At 40.7% G+C, this 21,969-nt stretch overlaps 1 protein-coding gene across 1 annotated transcript; it reads right to left on the bottom strand.

Moving 5' to 3' along the window:
* Positions 1-10,365: 10,365 nt before the first annotated feature.
* LOC311056323 (uncharacterized protein) lies at positions 10,366-13,576 on the bottom strand. Its single transcript, XM_084072873.1, has 3 exons — positions 13,527-13,576; positions 11,551-11,992; positions 10,366-11,068 (listed from the first exon to the last, which is right to left on the bottom strand). The coding sequence occupies exons 2-3, from the start codon at positions 11,984-11,986 to the stop codon at positions 10,557-10,559; spliced, it is 948 nt and encodes a 315-aa protein (XP_083928999.1). The 5' UTR covers positions 11,987-11,992; positions 13,527-13,576; the 3' UTR covers positions 10,366-10,556.
* Positions 13,577-21,969: the final 8,393 nt, after the last annotated feature.

Genomic DNA, 21,969 nt, shown 5'->3' with positions numbered 1-21,969 from the left:
ATGAGAAAGTGTTGGACCAAAGTGCAGATCAAGTTCAATGGTGATTTATTATCAAATTCTCAATACAAGGTGGCAATGAAGCAGGACATACAATGTAGGAAAGACCATGACAACAACTATAAACCGGCATGCGCAAGCTGAACACAGGGAGGTTTAAATAGACACAGACTAACAGGACACAGGTGGACTCAAAGACAAATCAACACAGGGATTGGCTGGGGCACAACAGGACACAGGTGGAGAACATAACTAATCAAAGGGAGGTGAGACAAGACAGGTAGCAACAACTAGGGCAGACAGGAAACACTAGGAACAAAACTACACAATAAAGGTACAAGGAGAACAGGAAACAAATAGGCAAAAAGCCTAAAAGAAGAAAAGGAAATAAATAAACCACAAAGGCAAGAGCAAAAATGTATTGAATCTATATAGGCTCTATTCACAGCAGCCATATTTTCACTTCCTTAAAGGGCAAGACCACTTTGGTAGAGGTTTGGGTTGTGTAGTTACCTTGCCATAATGTAACTCCAAAGGTGGGCAAGAAATAAAAAATAATTGCTCCATTGATTAGAAATTTATACTTCAAAATATGCTCCTCATTGACTTACATTGTACGGTTAAACTGCTTTAGGTATATTTTGAGGCCAGTACGTTTGAACTTTTACTCAAGTGACATTTCAACACAGGTGTTTTACTTGTAACAGTAGTTTTATAATGTGGTATTTGTACTTTTACTTAAGTAAAACATTTAAGTACTTTTCCACCACTGTACAATAATGTTGGGCTTCCCCCTCCCTCTCCGTATTAATGTCTTCATCCTCAACCTCGTTCTCCGTTCGATTTCCTAGTCTATAGTGCTCCATAGGCTCTATAAACAGCAGCCATATTGGAAAGAAATTGGGCCTCTTCTTACTTCCTTCACAGGTGTTACCAATGATACTAATGAAGGCTCTGTTCCATTCTGGTCAGGGTGCTGATATCGTGCATTTTGGCTCACTAGAAACACTCCATTTTGGTTCCCAAATGGCCCCTTATGGTGGGTGTGTAACTCTGAGAGTGTACAAATGGAACCAAATGGACCCTTACGGGTCCATTTGGTTACATTTGTACACTCTCAGAGTTATGGGGGTCCTTTAAAATAAGACAACCACTATGCCACACTACATGGAACAGAGCCTTAATTAGTATCAGAGGTAACACCTGTGAAGGAAGTAAGGAAGGGGCCCAATTCATTCCCAATATGGCTGCATCGAGCCTATTGTGCATGCTGATCATGTTTCCTCTCTTTCACATAGCATGATGATATGAGTGTTGATTTGGTCATGGACGAGGCCACACCTTGCACTCCCTGCCAGGAGTGCAAGACAAAAGACAGGGAACTTAAGGCTCTCCGGAGGGACTATAGGCGGTCAAAAGAAACCCTCAGGACCACCAAGGTGGACCTCTGGGCTCAGAGGAAGGCTTCCTCCCTACACCTCCTCAACCAACCACTAGAGGTGAGGCATTCATGTAGTCAGTCATTTCTGTCAAATTGTGTTATATACATTACCTAACAACTATCAAGATAGTTAAAATAGCCGATCTGCAAGCTCACAACGTGTCGCTGTAGATCGGCTATTTTCACTATCTTGAAATGTATTTCAAAATAATAAAACATGGCTAATAAGTTTAATCATAAGGCATACGAAGCCCTGCAAATTACAGCCCTTATAGGGCCTTTATTTGTCAAGTTGCTTTATATACATCACCAATCAATTACAACATTTACACGGCAGGCAATGCTCAATAGAAAAGAAAAAAAAACTATGAACCGTGTAGAAACTAATGCCGTGAACTCGTCACCATTCACTTCTCATAGTTTCTATGCAGCATGTACAGTCGCAACTCCTATTCGTGTACACATCTGTGGCGACTACATTTCCCAGCTGAGTCTAGGGTATTTAACTGTAACTTACCTCTCCGTATCAGAGTCCAGACCACCAGGACTCCAGTCCTGACGAGGACATGGTGGACTCTGCTGCTCCCACCCCCAACCAAGAACCACCGCAGGACTCTACTGCCCCCACTCCCAACCCCCCCACCCCCAACCAAGAACCACCGCAGGACGCTGCTGCTCCCACCCAGGACCCAGGACCGCCAATGGACTCTGCTGCCCCCACCCCCGGAAGAAAAGGGACCCCTGTAAAGGTATTATCTAGTTCTATTCACTTTCCCACACATTATGTAGAGATGTCATTTAATCTGATTCTGTCATTTTGTGTATAAGTTATGTAATGGTTAATGTGGGCTGGTTTTTGTCTTACACATCTAGATGGTATCATCCCGAGGAGCAAAAAAAGACGTTCCACGTCTTTTCCCTCACTGTGTCCCCAAAAATCAAGCCCTGGGCACAGGGGAAAAACCGGGCAAATACAATGCGGGACATCAAGCTGCCTCAGGCCTTTGGTGAGTACAGGCAGACAGACAGACAGACAGACAGACAGACAGACAGTATTCAACAATGTGTGTTACATATGTCATTACAGAAACTGTACTAGAAACTTATAAACTGGCGCGTGAGGGAGCGGAGCCCACCACAGTTTCTAGAAATAATGCGGGGTCAAAGGTCAGTCGCATCAAGGCCTTCATTCAGTATATGGCCGACGGCGTGGTGAGGACGGGGGACTGGAGGTTCCTCCACAACATTCTCCGAATAAAGAGGTGCGTTTTGGTGGAGAGACTGGCCAATCAGTATACTTTTGCTGGGTCCTCAGTTCAAAAAGTCTAATCTTGCCTCTCGGTTTAAACATATAAATATATGGATATCTCCTTTCCAGAGCTGTAAATGGGAAAATGAATGCTACTACATTGACACGTTTGGGGTGACTCGTTTTGGAAAGCAACACAGATCATGACTGGTCTGGCCCTTTTTAGCTGAGAGTCCAGGGCCAGTCAGTCCAGGGAAAGCCATTCCTCTCAGTTTGACAGCCTGTCAGTCCACCAGCCTACCTGCTTGCTGCTATTGCAATGTTAGCTTTTTTGTGTTATCAGTTCATGTATATCACAACATTATCTCCAACATTTTGCAGCTTTTACAGGAGCCTTAAGGAGAGTATGTCGTCGCCTTCAGTGCTGGCCTTCATCCAGGCGGTCAAGCAGGTTCTTGTACATGCAAAGGAGAGCCGTGTCACTGGTTGCAGAATTTCTAAGGCCGAATGGTACAACATAGATACCACCTTCAGTTCCATCATGACGGGCATCCGAAGGGACCTTACCCATCACCAGCAGGCAACCAAACGCGCCAAACATGAGCAGATCCCCACTAAACAGAACCTGCTTGACTTCCAGTCCGCTGCCAGGAAGGAGATTCCTGAGGTCCTGGGTATGTTTTCGCTCTCATCTCATCAGACTATACCAGGGGTGGGCAACTTTGATGATGCAGAGGGCCACTATATTTCCACACTCACTCCAGAGGGCCACTATATTTCCACACTCACTCCAGAAGACAACTATATTTCCACACTCACTCCAGTGATTCTGGAACTACCCATAGTAATCATCTTACTAGAACCAAATAGTGAGTTACTCTGCTTTGTTTATACTTTACCTCGCCTCTAAGGACAATTCAAGTTAATAATTGTCTTTCTGGAAGCTATTATTTTCAATACCACGAAGATCACAAATGAATTGATGAATATTTTCCCTTTGCTCCCTCTTTTCAAGGCAAAGCTCAACAACCACAAAGCGGACAAGCTGAAGAGAAAACTTTGTGTTGATCCAGTGCAGGCGGACCTCGATATAAAGATGAAGATTGTGGACATTATGGAGCAGGCGGAGAGGCGCAACACTGATAGGCTAGAATCTACTGTATTTCAACTCAACTGAAAGAAAAGCTTTTAGGAAATGTCATTGGATGTTCTTAAGGGCTTATCTGGCTTGTTTTAACACAAAGATATATTACCTATATTTGTTGTTAATAGCCAAAGCACTCTTCCTCTCTCTCTCTCTCTCTCTCTCTCTCTTTTAAAAACAACAAATTATTTTATTAATACTAAACTCACATGTTCAAAGAAATGAATTACATGTGCAAGCGTGACAGAATGATGAATTGTATTAACTTCATTTCAGTTTTACAAAACAGGTACATAAAAACAAACACATTTTTTGTAACTTATTAAACAATATTGGACAACTGACCATTTTGTCCTCCCACTTTCTTATCTGTTGAACAGCTTACTATAATGTAAGGTTACTTCACCTAATTTCACCATGCAGGGGTGTTAGGTGGTTTTGGTTTGGTTTTCCCAAATCCCAAGTTTGTATCTGTTTTCATTTAGTTAGGTAAGTAAGATTGATTGATTGATTGATTGATGTACTTTATTTAGTAAGACATGAGAACAGTACATGACAGCTAACAGTACATGGAAGTACAAATTCACAATACTAAACTGGATAGCTCATTAAGCACTTAGCTTGTTTAAGATGAGATCCCCATGCACACAAATCATGATGACGTAAAAGAGACAGACAGATATACACACTACTATACATAATGTCATACAATCAGTTTACAGGTTACTGGTATGAAGAGTGAAAAATATGTACAAAAGAAGAAAGAGAGGGGGGGGGGGTTGGGGGTAGGTTAGGTTAGGACATGGGGTAGGTTAGGACTTGGACAGGGGCCATTTTTGAATTGCAGCCTCCTGAAGGTGTATCTTTAGGGCAGTTTTGAAAGTGAGTAGGGATTTACACTCCTTTACTCCTTTTGGTAGGGATTAGAACTTGTATTTGTATTTAAGAGTTTAGGTTAGGGGTATTTTCTTTTGTATAAGTCAGTTATTTTGCTATATTGTAAACCAGCACCCTGAAGTCCTTTTTGCACTTAACACATCGGGTGCCAAACACGGTCTGAACCGTGTGTTTACTTAGTGGCGGTTCCGAAGCTTCGGTGCCGTTCACGGTCTGAACCGTGATTTCAGTCTTTTTGTTTTTTTCGTTTTTCTCCGCGCGGGCGGGGCTAGAGCAGCTCTGGGAGCACCCATTGTAATACTGCGAAGGAAGTGCCAGATCGCTCACCGGAAACACTTTTTTTCCCCCCATCCGTTTCCTGTCTATTTCCTACTTTGAAACGCCTATATCTCCGAATCTGTTTCCTGTGGGCAAAAACGGTCATGCGCGATGCGCGATCCCCCCCCCCCCGTTGAAACCCCGAGGGGAATGTTATGGTTCCAGGCAGTAGCCAGGCTCATGGCAGAACATGAATCGATGCTTTTTTTTTTCGTGGATTTGCTTGTAACGCACATGGAAACTTTAAACAGCTAAGCGCAGTCAATGGGGAGAATGCTGGCACCCACGGTAAGTTGTTATGAAAAAATGCTGGCACCCGATGTGTTAAAAAAAGACAAAGAGATTGAAATCTCTGCAAAAAAAAAACAGAAATAAAAGCAATTCATTTTGGAAGAGCTGTTGTCCTCCATTATTGTTGCCTTCCCTACCCTAGACAGGGGTTCGTAACATCATTTGGAAGTAAAGTTGCAGACTAGAAAACGCATATAACATGTACCACTTGTAGATGGACGGGCATGGATTGAGATGCACTGGAGTCAGATTAATGTCCAAAACATCTTAAGAGTGGTGGGTAAATATGCGTAAAAGAACAGAATCTCAGGGTAAATGTAAACACTAGGGGGTGACAAATAGCCATCCCATGAGAACCCAAATGACACCCCTGCATACCACTATGTAGAAATGCTTAATTACAAGTAAAATATACTGGCATCAAAACATTAAGTACCAAATGTAAGAGTACTTACATGTAAGCAGAACGTGCCATTTCACAAGTTCAATATTTACATACAAATCTCATGCAATTAGAGAAATGCTTGAGTAAAGTAAGAAACTTGAGTACATTTACAATACTTTAGGCTACTTAGTTTTACAGATTAAGAAGACCTCCATATGCACATTATAACATACATCAAGTTTATGTTGCATTGAGTGTATAATCTCCTCATCCCTATATAAATCCTCTCTGTCACGATATGAGAAAGTGTTGGACCAAAGTGCAGATCAAGTTCAATGGTGATTTATTATCAAATTCTCAATACAAGGTGGCAATGAAGCAGGACATACAATGTAGGAAACACCATGACAACAACTATAAACCGGCATGCGCAAGCTGAACACAGGGAGGTTTAAATAGACACAGACTAACAGGACACAGGTGGACTCAAAGACAAATCAACACAGGGATTGGCTGGGGCACAACAGGACACAGGTGGAGAACATAACTAATCAAAGGGAGGTGAGACAAGACAGGTAGCAACAACTAGGGCAGACAGGAAACACTAGGAACAAAACTACACAATAAAGGTACAAGGAGAACAGGAAACAAATAGGCAAAAAGCCTAAAAGAAGAAAAGGAAATAGCAAAAATGTATTGAATCTATATAGGCTCTATTCACAGCAGCCATATTTTCACTTCCTTAAAGGGCAAGACCACTTTGGTAGAGGTTTGGGTTGTGTAGTTACCTTGCCATAATGTAACTCCAAAGGTGGGCAAGAAATAAAAAATAATTGCTCCATTGATTAGAAATTTATACTTCAAAATATGCTCCTCATTGACTTACATTGTACGGTTAAACTGCTTTAGGTATATTTTGAGGCCAGTACGTTTGAACTTTTACTCAAGTGACATTTCAACACAGGTGTTTTACTTGTAACAGTAGTTTTATAATGTGGTATTTGTACTTTTACTTAAGTAAAACATTTAAGTACTTTCCACCACTGTACAATAATGTTGGGCTTCCCCCTCCCTCTCCGTATTAATGTCTTCATCCTCAACCTCGTTCTCCGTTCGATTTCCTAGTCTATAGTGCCCCATAGGCTCTATGCACAGCAGCCATATTGGAAAGAAATTGGGCCTCTTCTTACTTCCTTCACAGGTGTTACCAATGATACTAATGAAGGCTCTGTTCCATTCTGGTCAGGGTGCTGATATCGTGCATTTTGGCTCACTAGAAACACTCCATTTTGGTTCCCAAATGGCCCCTTATGGTGGGTGTGTAACTCTGAGAGTGTACAAATGGAACCAAATGAACCCTTACGGGTCCATTTGGTTACATTTGTACACTCTCAGAGTTATGGGGGTCCTTTAAAATAAGACAACCACTATGCCACACTACATGGAACAGAGCCTTAATTAGTATCAGAGGTAACACCTGTGAAGGAAGTAAGGAAGGGGCCCAATTCATTCCCAATATGGCTGCATCGAGCCTATTGTGCATGCTGATCATGTTTCCTCTCTTTCACATAGCATGATGATATGAGTGTTGATTTGGTCATGGACGAGGCCACACCTTGCACTCCCTGCCAGGAGTGCAAGACAAAAGACAGGGAACTTAAGGCTCTCCGGAGGGACTATAGGCGGTCAAAAGAAACCCTCAGGACCACCAAGGTGGACCTCTGGGCTCAGAGGAAGGCTTCCTCCCTACACCTCCTCAACCAACCACTAGAGGTGAGGCATTCATGTAGTCAGTCATTTCTGTCAAATTGTGTTATATACATTACCTAACAACTATCAAGATAGTTAAAATAGCCGATCTGCAAGCTCACAACGTGTCGCTGTAGATCGGCTATTTTCACTATCTTGAAATGTATTTCAAAATAATAAAACATGGCTAATAAGTTTGCTTTATATACATCACCAATCAATTACAACATTTACACGGCAGGCAATGCTCAATAGAAAAGAAAAAAAAACTATGAACCGTGTAGAAACTAATGCCGTGAACTCGTCACCATTCACTTCTCATAGTTTCTATGCAGCATGTACAGTCGCAACTCCTATTCGTGTACACATCTGTGGCGACTACATTTCCCTGCTGAGTCTAGGGTATTTAACTGTAACTTACCTCTCCGTATCAGAGTCCTGGGCCTGGTTGCACCACCTCATACTAAGTTCAAACTTAGCCTAGTTATAGCTTAGTAATGTGTAAAGTCAAGACTTACACATTACTAAAATGTAAGCTGTTGCACCACACAAATTAGTTATGACGTATCTCTAAGTAATAACTAAATATTTACACCACCTTTAGGCAGCACTAAGTCCTAGGAGTAACTATCAACATGGCAGACCGTATTGATTTTATCGACGAATTAATTGAATACAACGAACGACCCCATCCTCGCCAACGCATTTTGCGAGACAGATTACATCCACTGGACATTTATGATGATGTTGACATCTATGCCAGACTCCGTTTTAAGAGAGATGGCATTATGAAAATAACGGACATGCTAGCGGCAGACCTACAGCACAACAGCGACTTGAACGGTGCGCTTTCCCCGAGTCTCCAAGTATGCGTTGCCCTGCGTTACTTTGCATCGGCGGGCTTGCAAAATTTAGTTGGTGATTCCTTTCGAATACACAAGTCTACCGTGTGCAGGGCAGTGCGCAGGGTTGCGCTGGCCCTGTGCACGCGCATCAATAATTTTGTGTACATGTCAGTGGACAACAAAAAACAAAATGACACCAGACAGAAGTTCCATGCTATGGCAGGCTTTCCAGACGTGCTTGGATGCATAGATGGGACCCACATCAAAATAGCTCCTCCAACAGTGGATGAGAACACATATGTGAACCGAAAAGGTTTCCATTCCATCAATGTACAAGTGGTTTGTGACGCTGATCTCATGTTCACAAACTGTGTGCTGAAGTGGCCCGGGTCAAAGCACGACAGCTTTATCCTAAAACGGTCCAGCATATGGGAAGAATTTGAGGCTGGACAGTTTTCAGGGATGCTACTGGGGGACTCCGGCTACCCACTGAGAAAGTGGCTCATGACACCTTACTTGAACCCATCCAACAGGGCAGAGGAGAAATACAACTATGCCCTTTGCAGCACTAGGTCTGCAGTTGAGAGGAGTATAGGAGTATTGAAGAAGAGATGGTCGTGCTTGCAAAAGGGTAGGCATCTTTTATCATTTAGCCTATATAGCAAATCAAGTCATAGAGCAGTCTATATATTTGTCCACAAAATCAATAATTCTGACCAATATGGCACGTTATCATTTATAGAGCAAATCAATTCATAAAGTATATATTTGTCCACACAATTTTTAATTCAGACCAATATGAAATTATTTTAGTCTGCAGTAGCAATAGGCTCTACTATTCTCTAGACTAACCCTTAGCCAGTGGTGGAAAAAGTACTCAAATGTTTTACTTAAGTAAAAGTATCAATACTGCAATATAGAATATATATAAGTAAAAGTTCGGGATTCAAAATACTTCAATAAAAGTACAAAAGTATTGGCATTAAAATGTACTTAAAGTACCAAAAGTAGAAAGTACACATTATGCAGAATGTATGATCTACAAGCTCACAACACGTTGCCTCTTAACGCATTGTGAGCTTGTAGATCGGCTATTTTCAAATAGCCAAAGTTTAAATAGGGCTGAAGTGGTTAATGTATGTTTTTTAATAATAATGAAATAATTGTAGTGGAGTAAAAGTGCAATTTTTGTCTCTGAGATGTAGTGGAGTAGAAGTATAAAGTATTGAAAATTGCCAAATTGGGCATACTTTAGTAAAGTAAAAGTACCAGAAAATTGTACCATAGTAAATGTACTTAGTTACTTTCCACCACTGTATTTTACCATAGGGATTGCAATGGATCCTGACAGAGCAGCAGTTGTGGCTGCTGCATGCATTGTACTGCACAACATGGCAAGGTTGTGGAAGATGCCTCTTGATGACGATGAAGAGGATCTTGATGATGAAGTCCCACAAGATGCACCTGACTTTGATGCTCGCATGCAAGAGGGTGCTATAGTTAGGCAGTATATTACCCAGAATAATTTCATGTAAACGCATCTATAACTCCAACCTCCATCAGTATCACTGGATAGATAAAATGTCTGTCACCTTTCCTATGGGATGGCAAACAATTGACTTTTATTTCTTAGTGCAAGCCTCCTCATTTTGGGTTATTGGACAATGCACCAGAGTGGTGTAGAGACATCTTTCATGTCTCCCGTGTGACCCTTATATTTACAACTCTGTTTAAAGTTATCTGTTCCAAATGATTTGTTAAGACTGAATTTAAAAGAAAAATACTACATCCCAAACATTTTAAAGGTCAATGAGATATACATTTAAAGAACATTTGGTCAGTAAAATATACTCATTTTGATGTCAATAATTCACAAATGTATACATCATTTAATATGATCAATATACTGTGCATATATCTAAATACAAACAATGTACAATCATCATACCTGTAAATATGTTAAACAATCTTTGCAATAAATAGCAACATCTTCTATACAATAAATGTTCAAGTATAACTTAGTCAGTCAATTAATAATGACAATAGTCTCACTGCATTGTAACAAATTGGGCCTAGTATAGGCCTACTGTTATTGATCCCAACAATGAAGAATTAATTCATTGTGCTGGCATACAGCCAATTAAGCAAATTGGGTGACATCACTCACTGAACATAAAGATTAAGCAAATTGAGTGACATCACTCACTGAACATAACGATTAGTTCAGTGTGTAGGCAAGGTTACAATTCAACTTCAGAGAAAGAGTAACCACGAGGCTTGAGCTCCTCTTGTAATTTTAGGATTTCAAGGTTTAGTTTCAGTTTTTCTAAAGCCAGCTTTTCTCTCTCTGCTGCTATTTTCAAAGTTTCTTCTTCTATCTTCCTGCATTCTAACTTTAAAAGCTTGCGACGCAAGTCATCTACATTTTCAGTATCCTCACTTTGTCGCTTCTGCTTTCTTTTGCCGTCAACAGAGGTACTCATTTGGGTGACAACAGGGGCACTTGGGATGACACCAGAGGTAGTTGGGGTCACAACAGAGGTACTTGGGGTGGCAACAGAGGTACTTGGGGTGGCAACTGAGGTACTTGGGGTGGCAACAGAGGTACTTGGAATGACTGAGAAATCCTGCCTATGGGTTTGCTCTAGGATTTCTTCACCAGTGATCAAACTAAACAGCCCAATTGCTGTTTCTGGAGTTAAGAACCCATCTGCGGCCTGCAGACTCTGCTGGCTTTCAGGAACCGTTGCAACTAAGAGGAGAGAAAAAAAGAATAAAACAATGTATTAGCATAATATGTTGGAACCAGTTAGTTTATCTGCAGAGTGTGACAATCCATTTCATGAAGGGGACATCTTAAAGATATGAAGAAAACAATGTCACATTTTGTTCTACCCTGGGTAGGGGTAGTCAACTTTTGGGGTTTTGGTTATAAGGAGTTTTAGTAACAAAATGCTCATTTAACCCATTGATACCTGGAACGCATCCGTGTCACTTTAGATGTCTTTGGCTATTCAAAAATAGCAGATATACAAGCTCATAGCGTGGCACCGAGTGCCGCGCTACGAGCTTGTATATCTGCTATTTTTGAAAAATCTTGAAAAATATATTTTTTACATTTTTTCCAAAAACTGTTAGGATTTCGATTTTTTTTTAAGAATCGCCTCAGGTCTTAATGGGTTAAATATAACATTTCAATTGGATCTTTTATCTTTCATGTCATGAACTGTTTACCTTCAGTTGGTGGAGCTGTGTGTTTGGACCGTTTAGGTGTTGCAGCAGCCTTTTTCCCACTTTCTACGCCTCCTCCTGAAATCCCAATTACAGAAGCAGAATCTTCTCCTATGATGTCAATAATTATAGAGGAATATGGCCCTGGCTCCGGTTTTGGACCACCACCAGTGGGGAAGGTTTTTGTCCTGGGATAGTCTTCAATTGCTTGGGTTTTGAGATCGCTCCATTTTTTTTTTATCTCTCTTAGCTCTCGTTGTTCAAATCCCTTTGCATTTACTGCATCTACTATCTTGTTCCATGCATCGCTTTTTTTCCTATTTGTAACAGTTGAGTTAAATTTGCTTTCTAGAACAGATTGGTTCTCCTTGTAACCCTCGAGCAGTATAATGATCTCATCATGACTGAAGTTCTTTTTTCTGTTGCGCTTCTCTTCCATCTTGGTCTGATGAGAAAATGAAATATTAATGAGAAGTTTATTAGATTAGATTCAATACACCCAGCAAAGTACTTCAATTCTATAAAACAGGGGTCTTCAACATTATTCAGCCCAAGGACCCCTTAGCAGAGAGAGTGATGAAGCAGGGACCCCCCCTACATAGTGTATAGAATTATTGCAGATTAAACTTTTTCAGAGATTTCATTGACTAGCATCAGTGTTGTGTAAATTAATGTTTTTTCGTTCATTTCAAACATTTAACCACTTCAATACTTGATTTGCACCCACCCCCACCCACCACCAAACCTCTTTGCCGAAAATAGCAGATCTACAAGCTCACAAGAGCTTGTTATTTTCAGCTAATGTTCTCCACAGAATAGGGATGCTAGGGTTCAAGTGTTAATGTAAAAAAAAAAGAAAAAATCTTATCACAAAGATTTGGTGGACCCACTATAGTAGCTCTGAGGACCCCCTAGGGGTCCCAGACCCCTGCTATAAAAGGTATTCCTATTACCTAATTCAACATTTAAAAGGGTCTTTAAAATAACGCAATTAATATGTGTGTGTGTGTGTGTGTGTGTGTGTGTGTGTGTGTGTGTGTGTGTGTGTGTGTGTGTGTGTGTGTGTGTGCGCGCGCATACGCATGTATGTCCATGGTAGCGCCGACAGAACCTCTCTCTCCGCTGTATAGCTCCGAGATGAGGTTCCTCGTTTCCCTCTGCTGTTTGAGCAGGACATTGTCCACTTTACATGTTTCTTACCCCTTTCTGCACATCGTATCCAAAAGGTAAAGCATTTCCGCCACTCTCTCAGATGTTTTAAGTTTTAACACACCATAAAAGCTTTCCAACGAGTTGAAGAAAGTATTTAATTTGCCTCGGTCCTCAGCCGGTTCCATAATATTTAGCATTAGAAGATGCAATTCAACATTAAACCAGTAGGGGAATCAGTAATTATCTCTACGGGCGCAACTCTTGCACAATGACTTAAAAACATGTAACCGGATGAAGACCGAGGCAAATTAAATACTTTCTTCAACTCGTTGGAAAGCTTTTATGGTGTGTTAAAACTTAAAACATCTAAGAGAATGGCGGAAATACTTCACTTTTTGGATACGATGTGCAGAAAGGGGTAAGAAACATGTAAAGTGGAAAATGTGCGACAATGTCCTGCTCAAACAGCAGAGATAAACGAGGAACCTCATCTCGGAGCTACACAGCGGAGGGAGAGGTTAGGGGCTATGTCCATGGAAGCTATTTGCACACTGAGTCCATTTCACGCAGATACACATAGCCTATCGAGGAAAATGATTCGCCTATATATTGTAAAACCAAGAGTGCTACTGAGAAACGTTATTTAGCGTGGTTAAGCCAGCACTAAACGTTTATGTTTTGGATAGGTTGTAAAAAAGGAGAGGTACAACATAGCAAGTGGTGCAGACTGCCGAGTGGTTAAAATACATGTTTTAATTTAATGCTGCGGTATAAAACGTTATCATAATAGTGTTATAATTCAACGTCAGTTAATCAATGGTACATACCGCTGCTTTTGAATTAGATTTGGCGATGGTGGGACGCTCCGTTCTTTGTTGTTGACTAACCTCGCATCACCAGTCTTTCCACCTCGGAGGAAAAGTTGTTGACAAGAGACGATACGAGTTTTACTTCCTTAGTGTAGAAACCGCTCGTCTTCATTGGATCCGGGAGCTATGACGTCATTGTATGCGACTATCCATTACTTTACGGACAGTCTACACACTACTAGTTAAGTTATGCCATAAACAGACGTGGTGCAACATAATTTAGTAACTCAGTAGTTACAAACTAACAAGTAGTTACTAAGCCTCTAGTAAGGACTTTACTCCCTAACTTAGGGCAGACTTTACGTTCTGCTGGTGCAACCAGGCCCAGACCACCAGGACTCCAGTCCTGACCAGGACATGGTGCACTCTGCTGCCCCCACCCCCAACCAAGAACCACCGCAGGACTCTACTGCCCCCACCCCCAACCAAGAACCACCGCAGGACGCTGCTGCCCCCACCCAGGACCGCCAATGGACTCTGCTGCCCCCACCCCCGGAAGAAAAGGGACCCCTGTAAAGGTATTATCTAGTTCTATTCACTTTCCCACACATTATGTAGAGATGTCATTTAATCTCATTCTGTCATTTTGTGTATAAGTTATGTAATGGTTAATGTGGGCTGATTTCGGCTGTTTTTTTGTCTTACACATCTAGATGGTATCATCCCGAGGAGCAAAAAAGACGGTCCACGTCTTTTCCCTCACTGTGTCCCCAAAAATCAAGCCCTGGGCACAGGGGAAAAACCGGGCAAATACAATGCGGGACATCAAGCTGCCTCAGGCCTTTGGTGAGTACAGACAGACAGACAGACAGACAGACAGACATACAGACAGACAATATTCAACAATGTGTCCTACATAATGTCATTACAGAAACTGTACTAGAAACGTATAAACTGGCGCGTGAGGGAGCGGAGCCCACCACAGTTTCTAGAAATAATGCGGGGTCAAAGGTCAGTCGCATCAAGGCCTTCATTCAGTATATGGCCGACGGCGTGGTGAGGACGGGGGACTGGAGGTTCCTCCACAACATTCTCCGAATAAAGAGGTGCGTTTTGGTGGAGAGACTGGCCAATCAGTATACTTTTGCTGGGTCCTCAGTTCAAAAAGTCTAATCTTGCCTCTCGGTTTAAACATATAAATATATGGATATCTCCTTTCCAGAGCTGTAAATGGGAAAATTAATGCTACTACATTCACACATTTGGGGTGACTCATTTTGGAAAGCAACACAGATCATGACTGGTCTGGCCCTTTTTAGCTGAGTGTCTAGGGCCAGTCAGTCTAGGGAAAGCCATTCCTCTCAGTTTGACAGTCCACCAGCCTACCTGCTTGCTGCTATTGCAATGTTAGCTTTTTTGTGTTATCAGTTCATGTATATCACCACCAATATCACAACATTATCTCCAACATTTTGCAGCTTTTACAGGAGCCTTAAGGAGAGTATGTCGTCGCCTTCAGTGCTGGCCTTCATCCAGGCGGTCAAGCAGTTTCTTGTACATGCAAAGGAGAGCTGTGTCACTGGTTGCAGAATTTCTAAGGCCGAATGGTACAACATAGATACCACCTTCAGTTCCATCATGAAGGGCATCCGAAGGGATCTTACCCGTCACCAGCAGGCAACAAAACGCGCCAAACACGAGCAGCTCCCCACAAAGAAGAACCTGCTTGACTTCCAGTCCGCTGCCAGGAAGGAGATTCCTGAGGTCCTGGGTATGTTTACGCTCTCATCTCATCAGACTATACCAGGGGTGGGCAACTTTGATGATGCAGAGGGCCACTATATTTCCACACTCACTCCAGAGGGCCACTATATTTCCACACTCACTCCAGAAGACAACTATATTTCCACACTCACTCCAGTGATTCTGGAACTACCCATAGTAATCATCTTACTAGAACCAAATAGTGAGTTACTCTGCTTTGTTTATAACGTTACTTTACCTTGCCTCTAAGGACAATTCAAGTTAATAATTGTCTTTCTGGAAGCTATTATTGTCAATACCACGAAGATCACAAATTAATTGATGAATATTTTCCCTTTGCTCCCTCTTTTCAAGAAAAAGCTCAACAACCACAAAGCGGACACGCTGAAGAGAAAACTTTGTGTTGATCCAGTGCAGGCGGACCTCGATATAAAGATGAAGATTGTGGACATTATGGAGCAGGCGGAGAGGCGCAACACTGATAGGCTAGAATCTACTGTATTTCAACTCAACTGAAAGAAAAGCTTTTTGGAAATGTCATTGGATGTTCTCAAGGGGATATCTGGCTTGTTTTAACACAAAGATATATGACCTATCGTCGGTGTCCAGCCGGGACCAGCTAACTCCATTTTCAGTTTTTTTTTTTCATAAATCAACGCTATTGAACCCCCTTTACGTCTGTGTAAAAAGAAAAAAAAAAGAAAACAATGAAAAGCATTAAAAAGCGCCTCTGACGAAAACTCCCAACTCCATTGGATCCTCAAACTGTCCGTCCAAAACAAACAACTCCCCCCTCTCCTCTTCAGTGCTGCTTTTGAGTAGCATGAGTAGAGCACATTGCGCAGTGAACGATGAGGAGGAACACGTAAACAAACTCCCCGTAGTCTTTTAAAACTATGCAGTGTACCTGTTTATCAAACTTAGCACTGACGCTAATGTTATGAAAACAAGTAATTATATTTCTAAAATATATGAAGTGTTTAATGAGGAGAGCAACGTGACAAGAAGAAAGGCGTTCATAGCATTTCTGTCGCGCTAGTTCTACTCCCTCATTGCAGAAGTTATTGTAATATTTAAAGTCCTGTTTATTATTGTAGGACTATTATAATAAGTGTCATGAAGCATCAGTGCATTAATTCACACGTTGTTGTGATGCATTGTGAGCTTGGAGATCCATTTTTAGCTTTTGAGGATTTGTACCCTTTTGAAACCTCTCCCTCAGCAGCGAGTGGAGCTATTGTTGTTTGGCCACCTAACTCCACTTCAGCTTGATTTCTGCTCGTCTGAAACTACTAACTCCACTTGCGCTGGGTAAAGTATTGATTTACCCGATTTGGTTAAAGTGTTGATAATATAATGACACATGCAAGTATCTGACAATATATAAAGTCACTATACCAACTTTGATGAGGCAGTATTGCTTTGTTTTAAAAATATAAGGTTTTCTTCATTTCCTGAAAAACGTATATTTTGTTTTTTCGTTTGCTGAACAATGCACGTTTTGGAGTTAGCAGTTTCTGGCTGGACAGCAGAGCTATATTTGTTGTTAATAGCCAAAGCACTCTTCCTCTCTCTCTCTCTTTTAAAAACAACAAATTATTTTATTAATACTAAACTCACATGTTCAAAGAAATGAATTATATGTGCAAGCGTGACAGAATGATGAATTGTATTAACTTCATTTCAGTTTTACAAAACAGGTACATAAAAACAAACACCTTTTTTGTAACTTATTAAACAATATTGGACAACTGACCATTTTGTCCTCCCACTTTCTTATCTGTCTGGTTTGAGTGTTTGTGAGAGAGACCTGGAGGCATGAGGGGTACACACTAATTCTCGGTAAGACAATCTGAAACAAATGACAAGGCTTTTATAACTCATTGTAACAATAGTATATGTATAGGAGTTTAGATAGGCTGACAATATTAGGCATGTTGTTAATTATACTAATATATATCTGTACTTCCAGAAGCCTCCAGGTCCTTTGAGCAGCAATACCCTGTGGCTGTGCAGGCCTTGATCAATTGGAGCCATGAGCATATATTGACTATTTGGGTATGTTTGTTATTTTGCTGTATTTTGTCATCTTGCTATAGGAGCCTAATGAAATGATGAATTGGGATGAATTGTTGGAGGGTGGTCTAATGCTTTATTATTATTTTATTGTTGTAGGAGCTGAACTAATCACTGTTTTTCCCACCGTGCCATATATATATATAAATACTATTTAGACTGAGTGCAATATGGTTGACTGAGGACAGAGCTATACTGGGCCATTAATTAGCATTGCATGATTTTGATTTTGGTTTTGCTTATTTGTATTTTTTTTTTATTTGCTTATTTGCTGATTTGCTTTTGGTTACTTATTTACTTTATTTTCTTTTGGTTTGGCGTTATTTGGATTTGATTTGTTTAATTTCTGTATATTTAGTTTAGAGGCCCCGAAGCCCTTACCCTTATTGCCCCTTTGCCTCTTGAGTTTAGTCCCTTTTGCAGAACTCTAATACTAACTGCTTTCTTCCCTTCTGTATTTTAACCTGATTATTTTTATACCTGTTGAATAAACTTGACACATTTGATACATCAGCCTCTGGTTCTGTTAATTCTGAACCCGTACCTTACTGGGGAACCTTACCTTGTTCAGTCCTATATATCTATATATACACAGTATATGCAGGTTAATGTGTTTAAAGGATCCCTCACTCCTATATGTGTGGGTGGCGTAGTCATTGCTTTATATCCCCCTGCTACACATGGAAGTACAAATTCACAATACAAGGTCTACTAAACTGGATAGCTCATTAAGCACTTAGCTTGTTTAAGATGAGATCCCCATGCACACAAATCATGATGACATATCTTTCTTTCTTTCTTTCCTTTATTTATTCAGGGGAGCCCACTGAGAGCAAGCTCTCTTTTTCAGGGACGCCCTGATAACAGCATATAACACATATAAAATACATACATAATGAAAAACAACAACAAACATTTGAATCATATTACAATCATCGCAGATGCAAACAAACAGTGTTTACATGAAACAGGTGCAGTCACTATGAAATGTGTCCTCGAGAAGTACCCTAAATGTCTCTATTGAGACCAATAAGTAATATAAGAGACAGACAGATATACACACTACTATACAGAATGTCATACAATCAGTTTACAGGTTACTGGTATGAAGAGTGAAAAATATGTACAAAAGAAGAAAGAGAGGGGGGGGGGGGGTTGGGGGTAGGTTAGGTTAGGACATGGGGTAGGTTAGGACTTGGACAGGGGCCATTTTTGAATTGCAGCCTCCTGAAGGTGTATCTTTAGGGCAGTTTTGAAAGTGAGTAGGGTTTTACACTCCTTTACTCCTTCCTTTTGGTAGGGATTAGAACTTGTATTTGTATTTAAGAGTTTAGGTGAGGGGTTTTCTTTTGTATACGTCAGTTATTTTGCTATATTGTAAACCAGCACCCTGAAGTCCTTTTTGCACTTAAAAAAAGACAAAGAGATTGAAATCTCTGCAAAAAAAAAAAAACAGAAATAAAAGCAATTCATTTTGGAAGAGCTGTTGTCCTCCATTATTGTTGCCTTCCCTACCCTATAGACAGGGGGTCGTAACATCATTTGGAAGTAAAGTTGCAGACTAGAAAACGCATATAACATGTACCACTTGTAGATGGACGGGCATGGATTGAGATGCACTGGAGTCAGATTAATGTCCAAAACATCTTAAGAGTGGTGGGTAAATATGCGTAAAAGAACAGAATCTCAGGGTAAATGTGAACACTAGGGGGTGGCAAATAGCCATCTCCTGAGAACCCAAATGACACCCCTGCATACCACTATGTAAAAATGCTTAAAAGTAAAATATACTGGCATCAAAACATTAAGTACCAAATGTAAGAGTACTTATTAAGCAGAATGTCCCATTTCACAAGTTCAATATTTACATATACAAATCTCATGCGATTAGAGAAATGCTTGAGTAAAGTAAGAAACTTGAGTACATTTACAATACTTCACTTAGTTTTACAGATTAAGAAGACCTCCATACGCACATTATAACAGACATCATCAAGTTTTATGTTGCATTGAGTGTATAATCTCCTCATCCCTATATAAATCCTCTCTGTCACGATATGAGAAAGTGTTGGACCAAAGTGCAGAACAAGGCAGGCAGATCAAGTTCAATGGTGATTTATTATCAAATTCTCAATACAAGGTGGCAATGAAGCAGGACATACAATGTAGGAAACACCATGACAACAACTATAAACCGGCAAGCGCAGGCTGAACACAGGGAGGTTTAAATAGACACAGACTAACAGGACACAGGTGGACTCAAAGACAAATCAACACAGGGATTGGCTGGGGCACAACAGGACACAGGTGGAGAACATAACTAATCAAAGGGAGGTGAGACAAGACAGGTAGCAACAACTAGGGCAGACAGGAAACACTAGGAACAATACTACACAATAAAGGTACAAGGAGAACAGGAAACAAATAGGCAAAAAGCCTAAAAGAAGAAAAGGAAATAAATAAACCACAAAGGCAAGAGCAAAAATGTATTGAATCTATAGGCTCTATTCACAGCAGCCATATTTTCACTTCCTTAAAGGGCAAGACCACTTTGGTAGAGGTTTGGGTTGTGTAGTTACCTTGCCATAATGTAACTCCAAAGGTGGGCAAGAAATACAAAATAATTGCTCCATTGATTAGAAATGTATAATTCAAAACATGCTCCTCATTGACTTACATTGTACGGTAAAACTGCTCTCAAAGTCACTCTTTTAGCACAAAAACGAACTCAAACAAAGTTGATTCAGACAATATAGAACATCACCAAACTCAGTACTTTTTTTTAAATAAAAATGTCAACTTCCTGTTGATTTTGCCATGTTTAATAAGTAGAAAACCCGGACTGGATCGGCGGATCCGGATCCAGATCTTCAAATAGTAAAATCAACAGGAAGTTGACATTTTTATTAAAAAAACAAACAGTACTGGGTTTGGAGATGCTCTATATTGTCTGAATCAGCTACGTTTGGGTTCATTTCTGTGCTAAAAGAGTGACTTTGAGAGCTGTTTTACTGTACAATGTAAGTCAATGAGGAGCATATTTTGAATTATCAATTTCTAATCAATGGAGCAATTATTTTGTATTTCTTGCCCACCTTTGGAGTTACATCATGGCAAGGTAACTACACAACCCAAACCTCTACCAAAGTGGTCTTACCCTTTAACAGGTGTTACCAATGATACTAATGAAGGCTCTGTTCCATTTAGTGTAGCACAGTGGTTTTCGCGACCCTTATAACTTATAACCCTTAGCCTACGGGTCCATTTGGTTCCATTTGTACACTCTCAGAGTTACACACCAGAAAGCCCATGAGGGTCCATGGAGGCTGGACCCCAACTGTAGACCCACCCACTGGTGTAGCAGAGTGTTTCCATATGCACAATATCAGCACCCTGACTCTGTTTGACCAGAATGGAACAGAGCCTTCATTAGTATCATTGATAACACCTGTGAATGTCTTCATAATATGGCTGCTGTGAATAGAGCCCATTCAAAATCTCCTTTTAACAGTCTTTTGCCAGGTGTCACCCAGCTGTCAGTTGTGTTACTTCTGTTTCACTCATTCCGTTCCACACTCATTCATTGTGCAGTGCCCTTTAAGTGTTACGACAGTACTGATTTACGGCTCTTCTTTACGACAGCCGATCTCACTTTACTGGCAGGGTCAGATCTGCAGTGTTGCCATGTCGGCTTATTATAAGCTACGTTGGGGCTTCTTTTTCTGTAAGGTCGCTTGTAAATATTGGTAGTTGCGGGTTGCAGTTTTTTGGGCTTGTTTCTAAAATGTATTTGTATTTTTAATTATTATTTAAACCAGTGGTTCTCAAATATTTCCATAAATGTTTTGTGCCAAGGTCCAGGGAGCAATTTGTGTTCCAACATTCCAAATATTCCACATTTTATTTGCAAGAGTTTTTGAAAATAGCCGATCTACAAGCTATTTTCAAATAGCCGACGCATATAGGTTTAAAGTGCTCATATATGTGACCTACGTTGCTTCTTTTGGGCTCGTTATCCTAGACTTGGTTGCTTTAGACCTGGTTACTTATTTCTCTCACAGAATCTGGCAACACTGTGCGCTGTATGGCTTTTGCTTGCCTGTAACTAAGACACATCACGTCTTGCACATTCGTCTCCAAAAAGTGCCTGTCTGTGTGACACTCTTCTGTTAGGTGAGCACTGAACATGTATATTAAGAGGTTTAACATTATCTCTCCCATGGTAATATATTGCTTGATTTATGGTAAACGTTTTACAACAACATGAACTTTTATTAGCATTCAATCATTCAGTGTTCTTTGAGACACACAAAGGGGTCCCGCTTATTATTCCAACCTCTCCATAGACCAATTATCGACCCCCCCCCCACCCCTGTTTGCCCTGGAATGTCACCAGTAAAGCCCGTATTTCTTCAAACATGTACAAATGCGAAATATAAGGTGCTTATCCGCTTGACCCGAATGTTAACAAGGTGTCTGGAGTATTTGTGCAATGTATTAGTTCACAGTTTTCAATAAAGAAGTGTTTTAATCCCGTCTGTGGCCGATTCTGTCGGAGTTTCCAATGGGCGGTAGTGACGGGGCGCACCTGGTGAAAGCCAGAATTACACTTAATGTAAAC

The sequence above is a fragment of the Gymnoscopelus microlampas genome (genome assembly GCF_963454915.1).
Source record: "Gymnoscopelus microlampas genome assembly, chromosome: 2".
Taxonomy (NCBI): Eukaryota; Metazoa; Chordata; class Actinopteri; order Myctophiformes; family Myctophidae; genus Gymnoscopelus; species Gymnoscopelus microlampas.
The sequence above is the reverse complement of the archived record's forward strand: the minus strand, read 5'-3'. Positions and strand labels throughout refer to the sequence as shown.

Excerpts from the sequence above, each read along its gene's own strand:
- LOC311056323 (XM_084072873.1), bottom strand. The coding sequence starts at position 11,986 with ATGGAAGAGAAGCGCAACAGAAAAAAGAACTTCAGTCATGATGAGATC. Across the intron at positions 11,069-11,550 it reads CACAGCTCCACCAACTGAAG|TTGCAACGGTTCCTGAAAGC; the intron begins GTAAACAGTTCA and ends CTCTCCTCTTAG.